Genomic DNA, 17,466 nt, shown 5'->3' on the forward strand with positions numbered 1-17,466 from the left:
GCGCGCTCGGGCGAGCGCGTCGCGTCGACCTCAACCGAGAACCGAGCACTCGTCGAGCGCGAGCGTTTCGTCTCGGAACGCCGACGTTCACGCAGAGGAACCGCGCCTTCGAACGCGAAGGCCCGCGCCTCCATCTTCACTCCCACGTGACGGGACAACTCAGCTCCAAGGAAAGTTGAGAGCGACGGGCGGCGAGCGCGTCTCCGGGCGGCGGGAGCCTTCATGTCACTGAGCCTCCTGCCGACGACGGGACCCGGCGCGGTCGTATCCGCGACCCGATGCGGCGCGCGGACGCGTGCGGTCGGGTTTCCGCGCGCTCGATGGGGCCTCATCCGTCCCGACCAACAACTCGCACGTCGTCGGCCGACGACGGCGGAGTTCCGCGGGCGACCCTCGTTCGCGGTGAGCGTCGGCAGCGCGGTCCCCGAGCCGGGCCCCGAGGACGTTTCCATCGCCGACATCGTCCCCGACATCACCTCGATAGACGAGTCCCTGCCCCCGAGCCGCTCGTGCATCGAGTCCGAGGCGTTTCTCGCGCACGACGGCGACGGCATCGCGCACGGCGACGAGGGCGAGGAATGGGAGGCGGCGTTGCTCATCACCGGCACGGCCGTCGGCGGCGGGTCGCTCGCGCTTCCCTATTTCTGCGCGGCGGGCGGCTTCGTCCCCGCGGTGGGCCTCCTCGCCATCTCCTGGGCGGCGCTCCTGGGCTCGGCGTTGACCCTCGTCGAGCCCACCATTCGGGTATGGGAAGATAACCCGTCGGTGGCGGTGTCCATCCACACCGTGGTGGAGACCTACCTCGGCAAGCTCGCGGGCGTCGCCGCGGGCGTCACGTTCTGGATCCTCATCAACTGCACGCTGGTCTCCCAGCTCGCCAAGTGCGGCCAGCTCGCGGCGCTCGCCACGGGCGTCGCGGCGAACGGCGGCGCGTGTGTATGGGCCACGAGACTGGGAACTCTGTTAACGGCGCTCGTAATCGCGGGCGCGGCGTTTCGGAGAGACGTCGGCCGGATAAACGCGCTCGCGACGACCGGCCTGTTCTGTTCCTTCGCGGCGGCGTGCCTGGCTGGTGCCGCGGGCATCTCCACGAACGCGCTGGCCAAGGCGAACCTCCTGCTCGCCGTGCCGGCGCTGCCCGCAATCATGCAGACCATGACGTACGCCGAGGCTATCCCCACCGTCGTCGACATGTGCCGCGGGTCCCGCAAGAAGATCCGGCGCGTGCTCGCCGTCGGAAGCCTCGGCCCCGCGCTGATGTACGTGCTGTGGCTCGCGGTGACGCTCGGGAGACGGGATCTCGCGGCGTTCGGCGCCTCCGGCGGCGACTTGGCCGCGAAGATCCTCGCCGACGGCGGCATGCTCGGCGCCGCGACGGCTTCCATCGCGGTGTGCGCCTCGGTTAGCACTTTAATCGGGTGCTACCTCGCCCTCTCGCGGTTCAACGCGGACACGTTCCACCTGCCGCTGAACAAGGGGTGCACGAAGCTGCTGGCGCTGACCGTGCTGCCGAGTTTAGTCCTGGCGATGAAGGGTCCGGAGCTGTATTACCTCGCGATCAAATTCGCGGGTACGGTGCCGGTGGCTTTCATGTGGGGGGTGCTGCCGCCGCTGGTGATGTGGAAGCAGTACGACGGGGACCAGAAACTCGGTGTCGGGCTGAAGGCGATCCTGGCGGCGGGCGTGGGCGTGAGCCTCGCGGCGATGGGCTACGGGATCTTGGGGTTTGAAGTGTGAGACGATTCAGGCGTTCGTCGTTTGCGGGGGGCGGCTTGCCGAAAGTGTGGCCAAAAGCTGACGCCGACCCCCCCCTCCTCGGGTCTGGGAAACCAAACCGCTGTACTTTCGAATCAGGACCCGAGGACTCCTCCTGCGCCGTGGTTGAGCTTTAGAGTACATACATAACGCATATATAACGTTCCTCGCGACTCCGTCTCACCGCTCATCGTCGTCAAGTACCTCACAAGCAGTGCACTTCGCCGGTTGCGTTTTGGCCGCTAAATACCTCGCCCCGATGTCCTCCCTCTTTGGATTATAACCCCAGCTCGTCTTCGCGCCCTTACCCGCGAACCCGTAGTGTTTATACCACGAGTACCTCTTGTGCGTCGGGACGTTCGCGTACGGCGTCCCCGGCCCCTGCACCGCGGCGAGCGCCGGGACGTCCTCCACCATCGCCACCGTGGCCCTCGGGTTACGCTCAGCTCCGCTTTTAAGGTACCGCCTCTGGTCATCCGCGTCGATCGCGCACTGCGCCAGCGCCCTGGACACCGCCGCGGAGAACACGGGGAGTGCGGCGTTGACGTCCACGGTCGCGGTGCGTCTTTGGGGAACGGTCGACGCCTCGACGACGACGACGCCGGTGTCCTTCACGGTGTTAAACGTGGGCAGCGCGGGCTTGCGCTTGGCCTTTGTCCTCTTCTCCTTGGGCGGAGTCCACTTGGTGACCGCGTCTCTTCGCCGCCTGCTGAGCTCCATCTGCCGCTGGAGCACGGGATTGATCGTGTTGACGGAGGAGTACCTGTGCACGAGCCTCTCCGCCTTCGTCGGCGTCCGCAGCGTGTCCACCCACCGCTTCGGGGACTCGACCGACGACGACTCCGGACTGCTGCTCGGCACGTGCCTCTCCGCGACTTCCTCGTCGTCGGCGACTTCCTCGACGACGTCGTCGCCGCCGGCGTCCGTCGCGCCGGCCTCCACGTTTTCCCACCTGGATTCGAACTCCCACAGCTTCGCCGGGGTCTTGAACGGGAGCTCTCGCGAGGGAGGGACGTAGATCATCGGCTTGTGCGAAGAGAACGGGCTCCTGGGAGACGGGGGAAGCGGCGACTTGGGCGCGAGGAGCGGCTTGAGAGATGATCCCGGCACGATGCCGGGGGACATCGGCGAGAGGCGCCGCGGAGACAGCGGCGGGAGCGATGCCAGCCCGCTCCCCGCGCTCAACCTCGTTCCCGCGGACCCGGGCGTCGTCGTCGGAGCCGCCTCTTCCGGGGATGACCGGGGCGAGGGCTCCGGGGGACTCTGCTTGCGTGCCCGGGGAGGCGAGATTTCGTCCTCGCCCTCGCCGTCGCTGTCGACGACTGCTATGCGTCGGGCGGGGGTATCGAGCTCCTCGTCGATGTCCTCGCCGATGCTCTCGTCGAGGTCGAAGCTCGCGTCGGCGTAGCTGTCGTCGTGCGTCGTCATCGCACCCGACGGCTTCTGGAACGTGCACGCGAAAATGGTCCAGCGGCTCCACGGAAGTTCCGATAGTAACGGCTCCAAAAATTCGACCAGATGGTGTGCTGTGATCCCCCTTTTCGCGAAACATGCAAACAGTTAGGCTGGAAGGCAAGTTTATGCTTGCAATTGTATAATTCCATGACTGGCCACCGGTTGGCAGAACGAGGCATCCGAGATCACCAGTTTTTATCCCAGATCTCGCTAAAGCCGCAAATTCTTCTATCCATAGCCCAGGAGCGCCGGCGAGGAGGACGGCATGGCCGCGGCGTGCGCCTCGCGCGCGCTCTGGGCCGTGCTCACACGACGGCCCAATCCCGCACGCGCCCCGGCGGCGCCCCGAGCGGCGCCCCGCGCGCGCGCGGCCCCCCCGTCCGACGGAGACGCGGGAGGAGGCCGCGACAATCGTCGTCGTCGCCCGCGCGCCCACGGCCCGCACGCGCCGGACGTTAACCTCCACTGGCGCGCGAAGAACCTCGAGCGCGCCGGCGATCGCCTCGGCGCGCTCCGCCTGCTCACCACCGCGCTCGAGCTCTACCCGCAAAACGCGCACATCGGCGTCTCCGCCGCGAGGCTCGTCGCGGAGAACGTCGACGGGCGAGGCGTCTCCACGGCACTCGACGACGCGCTGGCCATCGCGGAGCGATGCGCGGAGCACGATCCCGACAACGCCGTCGTCGCCAACCTCAGGGCGACGCTGGAGGCCAAGCGCGGGGGCAAGGGCGCCGCGGCTCGCGCCAGGGAGCTCTTCGCCAGGAGCGTCGAGCTGGACCCCGCGCACGCCGCCGCCTACCACGCGTGGGCCGTCTTCGAGCGATCGAGAGGCCGGATCGCCAAGGCGAGGCGACTGTTCCGCGAGTGCCGCGTCGCGGACCCGACGCGCGCCGCCACCTCGCAGGCGTGGGCGCTGCTCGAGGTGGACGACAGAAACTTCGCCGAGGCGAGGAGGCTGTTCCAGGACGCGGTGGCTTTGGACGCGTCGCACGCGCCCAGCTGGCAGGCGTGGGCGGACATGGAGCGACGGCTCGGGAACGTCGGCAAGGCGGAGCGCCTGTTCCGAAGAGGGGAGGAGGCGACGCGGGACGCCGCGCGGGGGATCACGGGCGCGGCGAGCGGGACGCGGGTGCGGCGCGCGAGGGAGGCGGCGGAGGCGGCGAAGAGGGACCCGACCGGTGGCGCGCGGCGGCGCGCGAAAGAGCCCGAGGTCGACGCCTCCGCCTCCCTCGAGAAGTCGAGCGGGAAGGAAGTTTTCACTCATGGCTCCGGAGATGGCTCCGGAGACGTCCGGACAAGCCGCCGGTCGAGGCTGGGGGGCGGGGGCGGGTCCCGCGCGAAGCTCCGCGCGCGAAGCTCGCTGCTGTGCTCGTGGGCGTCCTTCGAGGTGGCGAAGGGGAGCCCGACGAGCGGCCGAAGAGGCGACGGGTCCTACATGCCCCTGGCGAGGACGCTGTTCCGGGAAGCCGTGGACACGTGCCCGGAGAACGCCCAGGCGTGGACGCAGTGGTGGAAAGCCGAGGCGATCGCGTCGCGGTTGGACCGAAGCGGGGGCGGGTTAGGAGGAGGGTTACGGTTTGCCCGACTGAACCCACCAAACGCCGGAGCCGAGCGCCAGCTGGCGGTGGCCAACGAGGGCCTCGCCAAGTGCCCCGGGAACGAGCGGCTCCGGCACGCGAGGGCGCTGTCGCTAAAATCGCTCGGGGACATCGACGGTGCCCGCAACGAGCTCGAAGCCCTGGCGCGCGACTTCCCTACAAACGCGCACGCCGCGCACTCGCTCGGGCTGCTGCTCCAGGAGCTCGGCGAGTTCGACGCCGCGGTTGAAGCCTTCGAGAGGGGCAAGGTCGCGAGTCTGCCGTGCCTCACCGCCGCGGCGGCGGCGGCGGCGCATTCCGGGGACGTCGCGCGCGCGCGCGGGTTGTTCATGGAGGGGAGCGCGGCGGCGTCCAGCGGCGGGGCCCGGGGCCGGTTGGGGGGTGGGTTCGGGCCGGGCGGGGGGTCGAACGACGGAGGGTCGTCGGCGAGCGCGTCTGGCTTTTTTTCCGGTTCCTTTGACGAGTTTGGAGCGTTCGACGGGTCGTTCGTGGACGCCGCCGCGGTGGACGGCGCCGGCGCCGCTTACGCCTCCCCGGGTTCCTTCTCCTCGTCCGCGTCATCGTCCACGTCATCGTCCACGTCATCGTCGTCGTTTGGCGAGAGGATGAGGACGGCGACGCGCCGGGACTGCTCCGCGCATCTCCGGCTGTGGGCGCTGCTGGAGAAGCGGGACGGCGCCGAGACGGTGGCGCGCACGCTCTTCCAACGCGCTGCCGACGTGGACCCCACCGACGGCGCCACGTGGCTCCAGTGGGGCCAGTTCGAGCGCCGCGTGTCCGGCGCCGCCGCGGCTCGAGCGCGATTCGAGTTGGGTTTGGCCAAGTGCGACTCGAGCGATCCTCACGCCGCGTTTCTATACCAAGCGTGGGCGACGATGGAGGCGGCGGAGGGCGATGACGCCGCGGCGACGGACCTGTTCGCGAATGGCACCGCGGCGCACCCGCGCGCGGTCACCCTGTGGCTCGAGCGCGGTTTGTTCGAGGCTTCGAGGGGGGACGTGAACGCCGCGAGGTGTTCGTTCGAGGCGGGCATCGAGGCGGCTCCCGATTATCCCCCCGTGTACGAGGCGCTGGCGCGGCTGGAGTGGGGGGAAGGGAACGAGGCCAGGGCGGAGGAGGTGGCGAGGGCGGGGGGGGTGGTGCCGCCGGCGGTGGGGGCGCGGCGGGAGGCGGAGGATGAGGCGGCGGCCGCCGCCGCGGCCGGGCGGGAGGTGACGTTTTGATTCAGATGAACCCTCGTAATCTCATACTCATAACCGACGCGCTTCGTCTCTTGAAATGCAAAAAAGTCGTCTATTTCTTGCACTCCTTGCACCGAGAGCGCCGGCGACCGTGCTCGCAGATTGCTGATCCGCCGCACTCCTTGCAATGAGCGCGCTGACGACCGTGCTCGCAGATTGCTGACCCGCCGCACTCCTTGCACTGAGTGCGCCGACGACCATGCTCGCAGATCGAGCCCCCACCGCACTCCTTGCACCTAGAGCGCCGACGACCGTGCTTGCAGATTCCACCACCACCGCAATCCTTGCACTTAGAGCGCTGACGGCCGTGCTCGCAGATTTGAGACCCGCCGCACTCCTTGCAAAAACGGCGCCACTTCCCGTGGGGACAAGCGCTGCACACCTTGCAATTCGACCGGTACTTCACCCCGTGCTCGCATGGCCCCTTTGTGTGAGGGGCCCTCTTCCGCTTCACGCCCTTCTTCGTCGCATCCTTCTCCTCCTCTTCGCTCTCCGATCCCTCCATCTCGGCGACGCTGGCGTACAGCCGGCCGAGGTTGGGTCGCCAAATCGTCGACATCTTCCCCGCGAGATCCTCCGTGTTTTCGTCGTCCCCATCGTCGTCCGCGGGAGGTTCGACGTTGACGGCGGGGGGCTGGTGGTGGTCGTCGTCGGACTCTTCCTTGACGACGACGGGATCCTCGTTCAACAAGTCTGGGCGCCAGATGGTGCTCATGGCGCACGGCGATACGAGTTATGACGACCTGGGGGTCGATTGTTCCCAGAAAACTGACACTCCTCGAGCGTTCCAAGAAAATCATCTCAAGAAACCCGTTGACCCACTCCGCGACGCGCCATGGGTGACGCCGAGGCGGCGACGGCCGATGCCGCGGCCGATGAGGTCGCTGACGCGCGTCACGTGCACGAGATGGACACGTCGGAGTCCGAGGAGGACGCGTGCTCGTGGCGCGCGCTCCAGGAGTGCCTCGCGTCCGTCGGCGATCCCCCCGCGCGCGCCACGAGATCCGCATCATCCGACGGGCCCGCTCAGAAGCCGCTTCCGTTCGTCGACGCGGACGCGGTGCCGGCGAGTTGGGGCCTGCACGTCTCCGGCGCGGTGCACGGCGGGTGGGTCAAGCAGACCTCACCCGCGTGCGCCGCGGCGGTCGTCGCGGGGGCGTGGAACGCGTTGGCGTGCGGCGGCGATAGGCACGCGCGGGGGGCGTTACGCCAGGAGCACGTCGTGGCGCACCTAACGGACGTCCTGCGCGAGGCCATCGCGTCGAAGCGCGCCAGGTTCGAGCGGATGCTCGGCGCGCCATGCGGCGACTTCATCGAGGCTTTGATGGCGGCCATCGCGGCGGATCCCTCGGGGAAAACTCTCGGTGGGAAGAGCAAGGCGGAGCCCGGGATGAGCCGGCGGGAGGTGATGCGAATCGCGTTGACGCTCGTGGAGTCGCGGGGAGAACCCGAGCTGCGGGATCGCGAATCGCGAGCGGCGGCGGCGGCGGCGTCTGCGCCCGCGGAGGACGCGACCGATCGAACCGGAAGGAGGAGCGCGGAGGAGACGTACGTCGTATCGCGCGGTGAGTCACCGGCGGACCCGACGATTCATGCGACGATGCAGACGAATGAATCCTCGTTGGACGACGTCGACACAACGGGCGAGTCGCGACCAGCGCCGATGTCGTCCTTCGGCGCCCTCGCGGCGCTCGCGAGGGAAGACGCGGCGAGACGAGCGGCGTCGTTCGACGACGACGACGACGGAGCGTCGGACGATTCATCCATCGACGACTCGGAACCCGACTCGGAGAACGAACCCGACTCGTCAAACGACGAAAACGACGAACACGGTTTGGGCTCCGTCTCGAACGCGTCCGCCGTCGGAGACGAACCGTCGGAGGAGGATCTCGTCGCCGCGCTCGCCGCGGGAATCCCGGGGTTCGGCGGCGGCGTGGAAAAGATGAAGAAAAAGTCGGTAAACTCGAAGAAGAAGAAGAAGACGAAGAAGAAGGCGGCGCCCCCGCCCGGGCTCCTCGCCAGACTATCGCGAGCGGCTCCGCCGAACGACGCGGCTCCGACGACCGACCGCCCTCACGCACGGACCGAGCCAGTCTGGAGGTGGAGGAAAGACCTGTGGGAGATACTGCGCAAGATGGCCGGTTTGGAGAAGCTGAGACGGCCGAAACCGAGCACGGCGGCGTTTGGTAACTGGGGCGTCGCGGAGGCGTTTCGTCGGTGCGTTTATTTTTTATTTTTCGTATGGGCAATTAGACTGACATCGTGTTTTGTTCACAGGGTCTCCGCCGCGGCGCAGCCGGCGGACCTAACGGCGCCGCCCGCGCCCCGCGTGTCGTGTCGCGTCGTCGTCGGCGCGAAGACGAGGCTACGGAAGGACCTGCCCGTGCCGCTTACGAGTAACGCTTCGGAGGAGGCGATCGATCGCGAGTGGCGCCGACTGTGCGCGCTCTTTGCGCAGGACGGCTGCGCGCTGATTTTCCACCTCAAGAACCACTACGCGCTGGTGCACGCGCTGCGGGAGCGGACGGATCGCGACGGGCGACGGACGCGGGAGATGCTCACCGCGCGACGGGGGCAGCGGCCGAACGCGTGGATACCCTGGGAGGAGGCGCGATCGACGATGCTGAGGTGGTCGGGATACGCCATCATGCAGGCGACCAGGCACGCCGAATGACGCGGGAAGCGGAAGCGTCGACATCATCCATCATCGACGTCACGAAGGTAACCTTCGCAAGTGACGAAGGCGATCGTCTTTATAGACTACTTTTGGAACGAACCCTCTCGTGTGTCTATTGACGCGTGTATCGTGCACGAGTGTTATTTAACCATGTATACGTCGAGCATGTATACGTCGAGCAGAACTTTGCGCTCAGCGGGATCGACCCGCGTTTTCCGGGTCGTACTGGTCGGGGTCGTAAACCACCCCGTCGTCGCCGCGGGTAACCCTCGTGGGCCGCCCGCCGCCGCCGCCGCCGCCGCCGGAGCTCCGGGCCGGGACGAACCCGCCGCCGCCAGCTGTGCGGCCGGCGTTCGCATCCGGGTCGTACTGATCGGGATCGTACGTCACGGTTGTTTTTGGGGTCGGCGCGAACCCGCCCGCGGGCGGCGGCGGCGGCGGCCTGCTCGCGGCGAGCGCCTCCGCCGTGGGCCTCGCCGCGCCGGGCGCGACGCCGCCGTGCGCGCGGGCCTCGTCCCTGCTCACCTCACAACACACCGCGCGCGCCGCGGCGTTACCCACGACGTCGACGCGACCGTTCCAACCCTCGGGGAGGACGACGGTGTCGCCTCGCACGCACCGCCTGGCGCTGGCGCCGTCGGGCGGGCCGTCCGTGACGAAGAACTCGCCGTCGACGACGTGAAAGACTTCGGTGGATGAACGCTCGGGTATGACGTACGTTCCCGGCGCGGCGGACCAGGCGCCCACCTTGACGCACCCCACGTCGTAGCACACGTTGCCGATTCGTCCAGAGCTTCCGGAGCTCGGCGCATCGGATGGGACGAGCTGCGACGCGTGCATGACCACCGGCCTGCGACTCGCGCCTCCCACGTCCTCGTGCTCGCACACCAGCCACACCTTGTGGATGAACTCGTGCACGTCCCACCGCCCGAGCCATCCCTTGGGTAAGACGACGACGTCGCCGGGGCCGAAGGGATGTGCAGTGCCGTCCGGGTCCGTCACCGCGCCGCGCCCGGAGAAGACGTAGAACCACTCGGTGGTGCCGCGAGGGTTTGGCGAGTCCCAACCGCCCTCGCTGCACGCCCAGCTGCCGCACGACGCGCGCCCGCCTTGCATGCCCCGGAGCATCGGCCTGGAGAAATCGTGCGGGTCTCCGCGGTCGACGTTGCTTCGCGGGCCCTTGTGGTCGAGCTGCTCCCGCGCGAAGTAGCCGAAGGGCACCGCGGTGAACTTGCACTTCTGTTCCACCTCCATCTTCTCGGCGCGGACGGCCTGCGCTCGGGGCGGGGGATCGGGGCGCGGGTGAGCGTTCGGACGAGGAGTCGCGCGGAGGCTCGCACGCATCGGGAGTTGGCATTTGTTCCGCGAGACGTCTCGGGCGCGGACGGGGATGGGCGAGGCGCGCGCGCACCGTGGAGGCGCGAGCGCGGGTGGCGCGCTTGCCGCGGGCGACCGCCCGGGCGGGCGCGAGCTGGGTCGGCAAGGAGACGGCGCGGGCGCTCATCCGTCGCGCTTCGGGGTTGTGCCCCCGCGCCCCGACCCCTCTCGGCGTTTCCGCAGCGGTCTATCCGGTCGCGCTTCTTCGTGCGTGGTGCCGCAGATCGACCAAAACCCTGCTCGACAGGGTTGGTGAGCCCTCAGACGCGTCGGCGCTAGCGACGACGCGGGATGGACATCCGAGGCACGCCCGGACGGCCCCAGCCCATCAAGCGTACGGTGGGCTTCGCCATCGCCGGCGACGAGGCGGGCGACGATGGATCAGCGGCCGACGGCGCGCACGGGAACGCGATGGGGGCCATCGGCGACGACGCGCAGGGCGCCCTCGGCGTGGGATCTCCTTCTCCGGTGTACATCACCCCGCACTTCGACGGGAGCCATCCCGCCGGGAGCTCGCTCGAGTCCGGCGGCGCGCAATCCGTGGACGGCACTCGCGGGGTGCGCGCCCGCCCCCCGCATCGCCCCCCAACCCCACCGACCGTCCCTGTCGACGCGCGCGCGAAAACCCTTTCAAATATATCCCAACAAACCGAGCCCGAGTCGATCGCGGCCCGCTCGGTGACCCACCGCGCCGACTCGCTGACCCCGCCCCCGCGTCTCCCGGACCCCCACCATCCACGCAGATACCCGAAATCATGCACAACATGCGCATGGGCAGCTTCTCGACTCCCAAGCCCAAGGCCAAGACCCCGACGAAGCAGCCCGAGGCGCCGAAGCAGCCCGAGGCTCCTCCTCCCCCTAAACCCGTCCAGTCCGCCGACGCTCCTCCTGCCGTCCACGCGGCGCCGGCTCCCGCGCCCCCACCCGCCGTCGAGGACAAGGACGCCGCCAAGGCTGCCGCCAAGGCCGCCAAGGAGGCGCGCAAGGCTGCGCACCTCGCGTCGATGGCGTCGCAAGGACAGACGGGCGACAAGAAGGAGGAGAAGCCAAAGATGAGCAAGGCGGAGCGACGCGCGCAGCAGGAGGCGCAGCGAGCCGCGAAAGCGGCCAAAGCGGGCGCCACGGACGGAGGATCGCACGCGGGGTCCGGGTCCGGCGGATCCGAGGGCAAGGAGAACGCGGGCGGCGGCGGCGGCGGCGGCGTCGGCGGCGGCGTCGGCGGCGACGCGGCTGGCGGCGGCGGTGACTCGGCTGGCGGCGGCGGCGGCAAGGGCGACGCCACCGGCGGCGGCTTGCCGAGCGCGCGACAGCTCCAGAAGAACGAGCGGAGGTCCACCGCCGCGACCGCGGCCAAGGCCAAGTCCCGCCCTTCCGGTAAGATCATGGACCACTTCTCTCACCTGAGGCAGTTCGCGGGCGACGACGAAAACACGGCTGGCGGCGGCGGCGGGTCCGACCACAAGGTTCGCGTCGCGATGCTGGCCACCGCCGCGGGGGGGATCCATCCCGCGGTGGCCAGACTCGCCGCGCACTACGCCGACGGCACCATCACCGGCGGGAGGGCGCGATGCGTCGCGCTGCTGCACACCCTCAAGCTGGTCATCGCCGATTTCAAGACGCCCAAAAACACGAAATACGCGCACGCGTTGACGTCGCTGGTCAACGGCGTGGTTCAGCACCTGCAGGCGGCGAGGCCGATGGCGGTGAGCATGGGCAACGCGGTCAAGTCGCTCAAGACGCACCTGGCGAGGATGGCGGAGGACGCCAGTTTGGCCACCGAGGAGGAGGCGCGGGCTCGGACGCTGAAGCACCTGGAGTACTTTGAAAAGGAGAAGCTTCTCGCGGCGGGCGCGTTCATCGCGGAGCACGGCGCCAACGAGATTGTCGACGGCGACGTCGTCGTGACGCACGGGGCGTCGCACCACGTCCGGGAGATTTTGCTCCGCGCCAAACGCGACGGCCGCGCCTTCGCGGTGACCGTCGTGGACTCGCGGCCGAACTTGGAGGGTCGGGACACCCTCCGCAAACTCCTCGGCGCCGGCGTGGACTGCACCTACGCCACCCTCGCGGGGCTGTCGTACGTGCTTCGCGAGGGGAAAGCCACGAAGGTGTTCTTGGGCGCCGCCGCCGTGCTCGCCAACGGCGCCGTGGTGTCGCGCGTGGGCACCGCCGCCGTCGCCGCCGTCGCCAACGCGCACGGCGTTCCCGTGTTGGTAGCCGCCGAGACGTGCAAGTTCCACGAGAGGGTACACCTCGACGCGGTGGCGTACAACGAGCTCGGTAACCCCGCGGCGATCGCGTCCACGGTGACGTACCCGGCGGCGTACGGTCACGGTGGGAGGAACCCGAGTTTGGGGCGGTGGGTGGGTCGGTCGGTCGGGGAGGGTGCGTGGTTTGGGGGCGTGGAGGCGGCGGGCGCGGAGGGTGTCGATTCAATGGGTGGCGACGACGGCGACACGGCTGGCGGAGAACGCAGGGACGGGCTCGAGGGCTGGGAGAAGGTTGAGCGGCTGAGCGTGCTGAACCTGACGTACGACGTCACCCCCGCGGCGTGCGTCACGAGCGTGGTGTGCGAGAGCGGGCTCGTCGCGCCCTCCGACGTGCCCTCCTTCCTTCGCTGACTGACGATTCGGTTCATCGGAGTGTAGGGCTCCTCCGCAGGGCGCAATTGTCAATCATCGACTCGTCAGAGAGTATAATACGATTCGATATTAAACGGTATTAAACATCGAGAGCTCCTCGTGACCTCTCGCGTGCGTACGGAGAAGAACAGTCCCACGCGCATATCGTCACATCGAGAGCTCCTTGTTAAGGGCGTCGAGGTACATGTCGTAGTACCGGCCCGCGTTTTCCAAGTCGCCCATCTCCGTGTACATGTCCGCGATGGACCCGAGGGCGTCGGCGTCGCCCACGTGATCGCCGAGCTGGTCCGAGATGGAGAGCACCTCCTTCAACCCCGCGATCGCACCCTTGTAGTCGTTCCTGCCGCGCTTAGACGCCGCCAGGCCTCGCACGGCCCTGCGCACCTGCACCACGTCTCCCACCATGCGCGACAGCATGAGAGCCTTCTCGAAGAGCTTCTCGGACTCGCGGAAGGAGTTCTCGTCCCCTTCCGTCAGGAGCCGCCTCCCGCCCCGCAGCGCCTCCTTGAGCTCCCGGACGCTCTCGCTGTTGAAGTCCTTGGTGCCGGCGCCGGCGCTCGCGAGCTCGTCCTCCGCGTCGAGCGAGTCCATCGGCTGAGCACTCACTCCCTGGTCGTTCGCTCCCTGGTCGACGACGTTGTTCGCGATGGCCGACGCTCCGCCCGTTCTCGCGCCTTTGCCCACGCCGCCGCCGTCGGGGTATATGCCGCCGCTGCCGCTGCGCGACGCCGCGGCCTGGCCGTCGCGCACCTGCTGGCGGAGGGTGACGTTGATGGTGCGGAGCTTCTCGTTGAGTTCGGCGATCTCGGCCTTGCGGGCGTTGGACGTGAGGCCGGCTCCGATGGCGCCGACGAGCGCGACAGCCTCGGTGATGCCGACGACGTCGATGCCGAACGGGGTGATGCAGAGGGTCTTGCCGTCGATGACCTGCTGCCTGGCCTTCTGCTCCTCCTCGATGCGCCGGGCGTTGAGGTTGGTCATCGCCTTCTCCTCCTCCTCGAAGCGGAGCGCCTTGACCCGCGCCTCCTCCTCCTTGAGCTCGGCGTAGAGTTGCTCGAGCTCGGCGCGCTTGGCGCCCTCCTCCACGCGCCTGCGCTCGAGGAGGGACTCACCTATGGACTCCGCGCGGGCGGAGGAGGATGCGCCGCGAGCGATGGAGAAGAGCGCGGCCGCGGCGCCGGCGACCGTCGCGCGGCGGCCGAGCATCCCGGACGACGAGGGCTGAGACGTCGACGCGTTCTGGGAATCGTCGTCGTCGCGACTGTTGGCGGTCGCGAGGATCTTGGTCACGGCGCGAGATGCGCGCACGCGACGGCCGGCGGGCGCATCGAGAGCCGTGCGCGGCGTGGAGGCGGCGGTGAGGGGGTTCGTCACCGCGTGCATGATCGGGGCGGCGTGAAGTGGCGGGGGCGGCCTAGCAGATCCCGGACGCAAAATGTCGCCTCCGTCCGGGATAGGGAGATCAAACCTCTCAGCCAATCACAGGCCGCCATTTTGTTTTGTATGGGGCGACGGACTGGATCTCATCTCAACCGGGGCGCAACTTTCTGCTCTGAGGGTTTAGGGATTGCGCCGTGGCGGGTGCGTCAGAGAGACTTGCGGGACGCGGGCGCTCAGCGTAAGAGACTCGCGCGCTCCGCCGAAGGGTTCCAGCGGATCCGACAGGAGGGAGACGGCATGATGCGCGTCGCCGTCGCCGGGGCGCCGCCGCCCGCGGTCGCCGCGGGTACATTCGCCGGCGGCCGGCGGAGAGCGTCAGCGTCGGGGCGCGCGTCGCGGGGCTTCGCCGGGCGCGGCGCGCGACGCGTCGTCGCCGTCGTCCGCGCGTCCTCCTCCGACGACGCGCGCGATGCGCCGGTGGACGCGGCGACGTCCACCGCCGCGGCCGCCGAGGCTGCCGCGCCGGGGCGGACGACCGGATCGGGCGCACCCTTACCCGCGGGATACGACAGCGCGCGCGCGCGAGCGGGTCTCCTGGCGCAGATCTCCGAGGCCAAGACGACGGACGAGAAGACGAAGACGAAGACCAAGTCGCGCAAGTCCGGCAAGAAGGGATCCGCCGCCGCGACCGGAAACGAGAAGACGGCGACGGCGAGAAGAGCCAAGGCGTCGGCCGCTCGCCGGGCGAAGAAGGCTCCGCCCGAAAAGAAGGCGCTCACCGATCTGCCCCTGACGCACCCGGACCGGAAGCCGTGGACGCCGTACCCGTGGGACAAGCCGGGCGTCGCCGGGTACGAGCCAAAAGACATCTCCGAACTCAAGTACACCATCAACGGCAACGCGCTGATGCAGATCGACCGACAGACGATCCCGTACAACCAATTCGTTCGCGACCTCACCGCTCGCCCGCCGACGATCAGAGAGCTCTGGTGGCAGCGAGAGGCGCTGGATCGGTACATGATCGTCTACACCGACGACAGGGTGGCGTACGTGCAGGTGCCGGTGGACGAGTGGAAGACGGGCGAGCTGATATTACGCGCCGGCATTGAGATTCAGGAGATTACCGACGAATCCGAGAGTGACGCGACGAACGCGGGCGTCGAACTGGGCGCCGCGGATAGCGGCGCGAAGCTCTTCACCAACTACGGCGTGCCCCTGATCGGCGTCGGGATCGTGTGGTTCATCGTGTGGACCATGAACAGGTTCAAGGGGGACTTCGACGACAGGCAGAAGATGATGGAGATTGAGAGGCGCGAGGAGGCGATGAAGAAGGTTGAGAGCGACATGTCCCTCAAACTCCTGCAGCAGAAGCTCGACCTGGTCGACAAGGAGAAGGACCCGGAGGGATGGAATCAGGCGAAGAAGGAGCTCGACGTTCGCAGGGCGAAGCTGCAGGCGCGAGCCAGGTTCTTCATCTCCGAGGAGGGCGGCGGGCCGGGCGGCGGGAGCACCGGCGGCGGGGACCAGGCGGATGCCGCGGATAAGTTTATGAAGCTCGGGTCGATGAAGGTCATCGGGAAGCGCGACGCGGGGGGCGACGGGGACGCCGTGAAGGAGGCCATGGAGGCTGCGCGGCGCGCCAAGGAGGACGACGAGAAGAAGCGCGAGGAGAAGGCGGCGAGGATGGCGGAGCAGGCGGCGATGGACGGGTCGGTGGATCTCTCCGAGGTTGACAAGAAGGCGGAGGAGGAGGTTGAAAAAGCGGAGAGGACGATGAAGCAGGGCCAGCTTCGGTCCAAGATGAAGATGCGCGACGAGTCTCAGGTTGTCAAGTTCTCCGACGTCGCCGGCATCGGCGACGCGAAGATCGAGCTCGCGGAGATCGTGGACTTCTTTCGCAAGCCGGAGAAGTTCAAGGCGTCGGGCGCCAAGGTTCCCAAGGGCGTGATGCTCACCGGTCCCCCCGGCTGCGGCAAGACGCTCCTCGCCAGGGCCGTCGCCGGAGAGTCCGGCGCCACGTTCTTCTCCCTCACCGCGTCCGAGTTTGTCGAGATGTTCGTGGGCGTCGGCGCCGCGCGCGTCCGCGACCTCTTCTCGCAGGCGAAGAAGCAGGCGCCCTCCATCATCTTCATCGACGAGCTCGACGCCATCGGCAGACCTCGAGGCGCGGGCGGATCCGGCAACGACGAACGCGACCAGACGCTGAACCAACTCCTGGTGGAGCTCGACGGGTTCGGGAGCGACTCCGGGGTGGTGTGCATCGCCGCCACGAACCGCATCGACGTGCTGGACAAGGCGCTCGTCCGCGCCGGTCGGTTCGATCGTAAGATAACCGTGCAACCCCCGACGCGCGAGGGTCGACTGCAGATTCTCAAGGTGCACGTCAGGGGCAAGCCCTTAGCCGACGACGTCGACCTGGAGGACCTGGCGTACGAGATGAACGGGTTCACCGGCGCCATCATCGCCAACGTGGTCAACACCGCCTGCCTCGCCGCGGCGCGGGAGGGACGCGACGACATCTGCCAGGCTAACTTTGACGCCGCCGTGGAGGCGGAGCAGCTCGGCAAGATTTTACCGGTGTACCGCGGAGAGGAGAACGAACGAAGGATCGCGCGCGTACACGCCGGGTGCGCGGTGGCCACCGCCATCCTCCTGAGGGACGTGTGCAAGGTCAACTTCGCGACGATCACCCCGAGGGAGACCAACATGGACGGATGCGTGGCGCTGAAGGACTTCCCGGAGGTTGAGCGACCCAACGCGATGACGAGGGCGATTATCCAGCGGCACCTTCGCTCGTGCTTTGTGCCGCAGCTCGCCGAGGAGGAGCACTACGGCTTCGACGACTTGTCCGCCGCGGCGGCGCCGTACACGGCACGCGCCCGGGAGATCGCGGCGATGATGGTGACCGCGGCGGGCATGTCCTTCGACGGCAGCCAGCTCAACTACGTTCCCACGGTTGACCAGTACGAGGTTAAGGATTTCCTTCGAACCGAGGCGGTGGAGATGCTGATCCGGTCCACCACGCCCGATAAGTACTACCAGTCCGACATCGAGGCCAGAGAGATGATGGAGATGGAGCACAGGGCGGCGAGGAGGTTCGTGAGGCGGCAAAAAGCCGCGATCGACGCCGTGACCGCCGCGCTGGTGGAGCACAAGACGGTTGATTGGGACATGATGAGCGGCATCCTCGAAGAGCACGCGGTGCCCGAGCCGGAGTTTGAGGAGGAGATTGGGAAGGTGTGGGTGTCGCCGGAGGACCGCGAGAGGCTCGTGCCGTCCACGAGGGAGATGCCGGAGGGTGCGGTGCCCGCGACGAACGAGTGGATCGAGACCTAAATTTT

The 17,466-nt window shown here is 68.3% G+C and overlaps 9 protein-coding genes across 9 annotated transcripts; 5 read left to right on the top strand and 4 right to left on the bottom strand.

The window, feature by feature from the left end:
- Positions 1-222: 222 nt before the first annotated feature.
- MICPUN_60966 (Hydroxy/Aromatic amino acid permease family) lies at positions 223-1,737 on the top strand (the record flags this gene model as incomplete). Its single annotated transcript, XM_002508002.1, has 1 exon — positions 223-1,737. One exon carries the CDS (start codon positions 223-225, stop codon positions 1,735-1,737), a length of 1,515 nt encoding a protein of 504 aa, XP_002508048.1.
- Positions 1,738-1,935: 198 nt separating this feature from the next.
- On the bottom strand, positions 1,936-3,183 carry MICPUN_60967 (hypothetical protein; the record flags this gene model as incomplete). The annotated part of the gene is made up of 1 exon (XM_002508283.1): positions 1,936-3,183. The coding sequence occupies one exon, from the start codon at positions 3,181-3,183 to the stop codon at positions 1,936-1,938; it is 1,248 nt and encodes a 415-aa protein (XP_002508329.1).
- A 292-nt stretch (positions 3,184-3,475) lies between these two features.
- On the top strand, positions 3,476-6,031 carry MICPUN_102048 (predicted protein; the record flags this gene model as incomplete). The annotated part of the gene is made up of 1 exon (XM_002508003.1): positions 3,476-6,031. The coding sequence occupies one exon, from the start codon at positions 3,476-3,478 to the stop codon at positions 6,029-6,031; it is 2,556 nt and encodes an 851-aa protein (XP_002508049.1).
- A 70-nt stretch (positions 6,032-6,101) lies between these two features.
- Positions 6,102-6,764, bottom strand: MICPUN_60969 (predicted protein; the record flags this gene model as incomplete). Its single annotated transcript, XM_002508284.1, has 1 exon — positions 6,102-6,764. The coding sequence occupies one exon, from the start codon at positions 6,762-6,764 to the stop codon at positions 6,102-6,104; it is 663 nt and encodes a 220-aa protein (XP_002508330.1).
- A 120-nt stretch (positions 6,765-6,884) lies between these two features.
- On the top strand, positions 6,885-8,723 carry MICPUN_60970 (predicted protein; the record flags this gene model as incomplete). The annotated part of the gene is made up of 2 exons (XM_002508004.1): positions 6,885-8,266; positions 8,327-8,723. The coding sequence occupies 2 exons, from the start codon at positions 6,885-6,887 to the stop codon at positions 8,721-8,723; spliced, it is 1,779 nt and encodes a 592-aa protein (XP_002508050.1).
- Positions 8,724-8,918: 195 nt separating this feature from the next.
- On the bottom strand, positions 8,919-9,980 carry MICPUN_60971 (predicted protein; the record flags this gene model as incomplete). The annotated part of the gene is made up of 1 exon (XM_002508285.1): positions 8,919-9,980. The coding sequence occupies one exon, from the start codon at positions 9,978-9,980 to the stop codon at positions 8,919-8,921; it is 1,062 nt and encodes a 353-aa protein (XP_002508331.1).
- Positions 9,981-11,578: 1,598 nt separating this feature from the next.
- Positions 11,579-12,724, top strand: MICPUN_84208 (predicted protein; the record flags this gene model as incomplete). The annotated part of the gene is made up of 2 exons (XM_002508005.1): positions 11,579-12,426; positions 12,580-12,724. 2 exons carry the CDS (start codon positions 11,579-11,581, stop codon positions 12,722-12,724), a joined length of 993 nt encoding a protein of 330 aa, XP_002508051.1.
- A 168-nt stretch (positions 12,725-12,892) lies between these two features.
- MICPUN_60973 (predicted protein) lies at positions 12,893-14,128 on the bottom strand (the record flags this gene model as incomplete). The annotated part of the gene is made up of 1 exon (XM_002508286.1): positions 12,893-14,128. The coding sequence occupies one exon, from the start codon at positions 14,126-14,128 to the stop codon at positions 12,893-12,895; it is 1,236 nt and encodes a 411-aa protein (XP_002508332.1).
- A 1,803-nt stretch (positions 14,129-15,931) lies between these two features.
- MICPUN_94954 (predicted protein) lies at positions 15,932-17,461 on the top strand (the record flags this gene model as incomplete). Its single annotated transcript, XM_002508006.1, has 1 exon — positions 15,932-17,461. The coding sequence occupies one exon, from the start codon at positions 15,932-15,934 to the stop codon at positions 17,459-17,461; it is 1,530 nt and encodes a 509-aa protein (XP_002508052.1).
- Positions 17,462-17,466: the final 5 nt, after the last annotated feature.

This window comes from Micromonas commoda, chromosome 8, assembly GCF_000090985.2.
Source record: "Micromonas commoda chromosome 8, complete sequence".
Classification (NCBI taxonomy): Eukaryota; Viridiplantae; Chlorophyta; class Mamiellophyceae; order Mamiellales; family Mamiellaceae; genus Micromonas; species Micromonas commoda.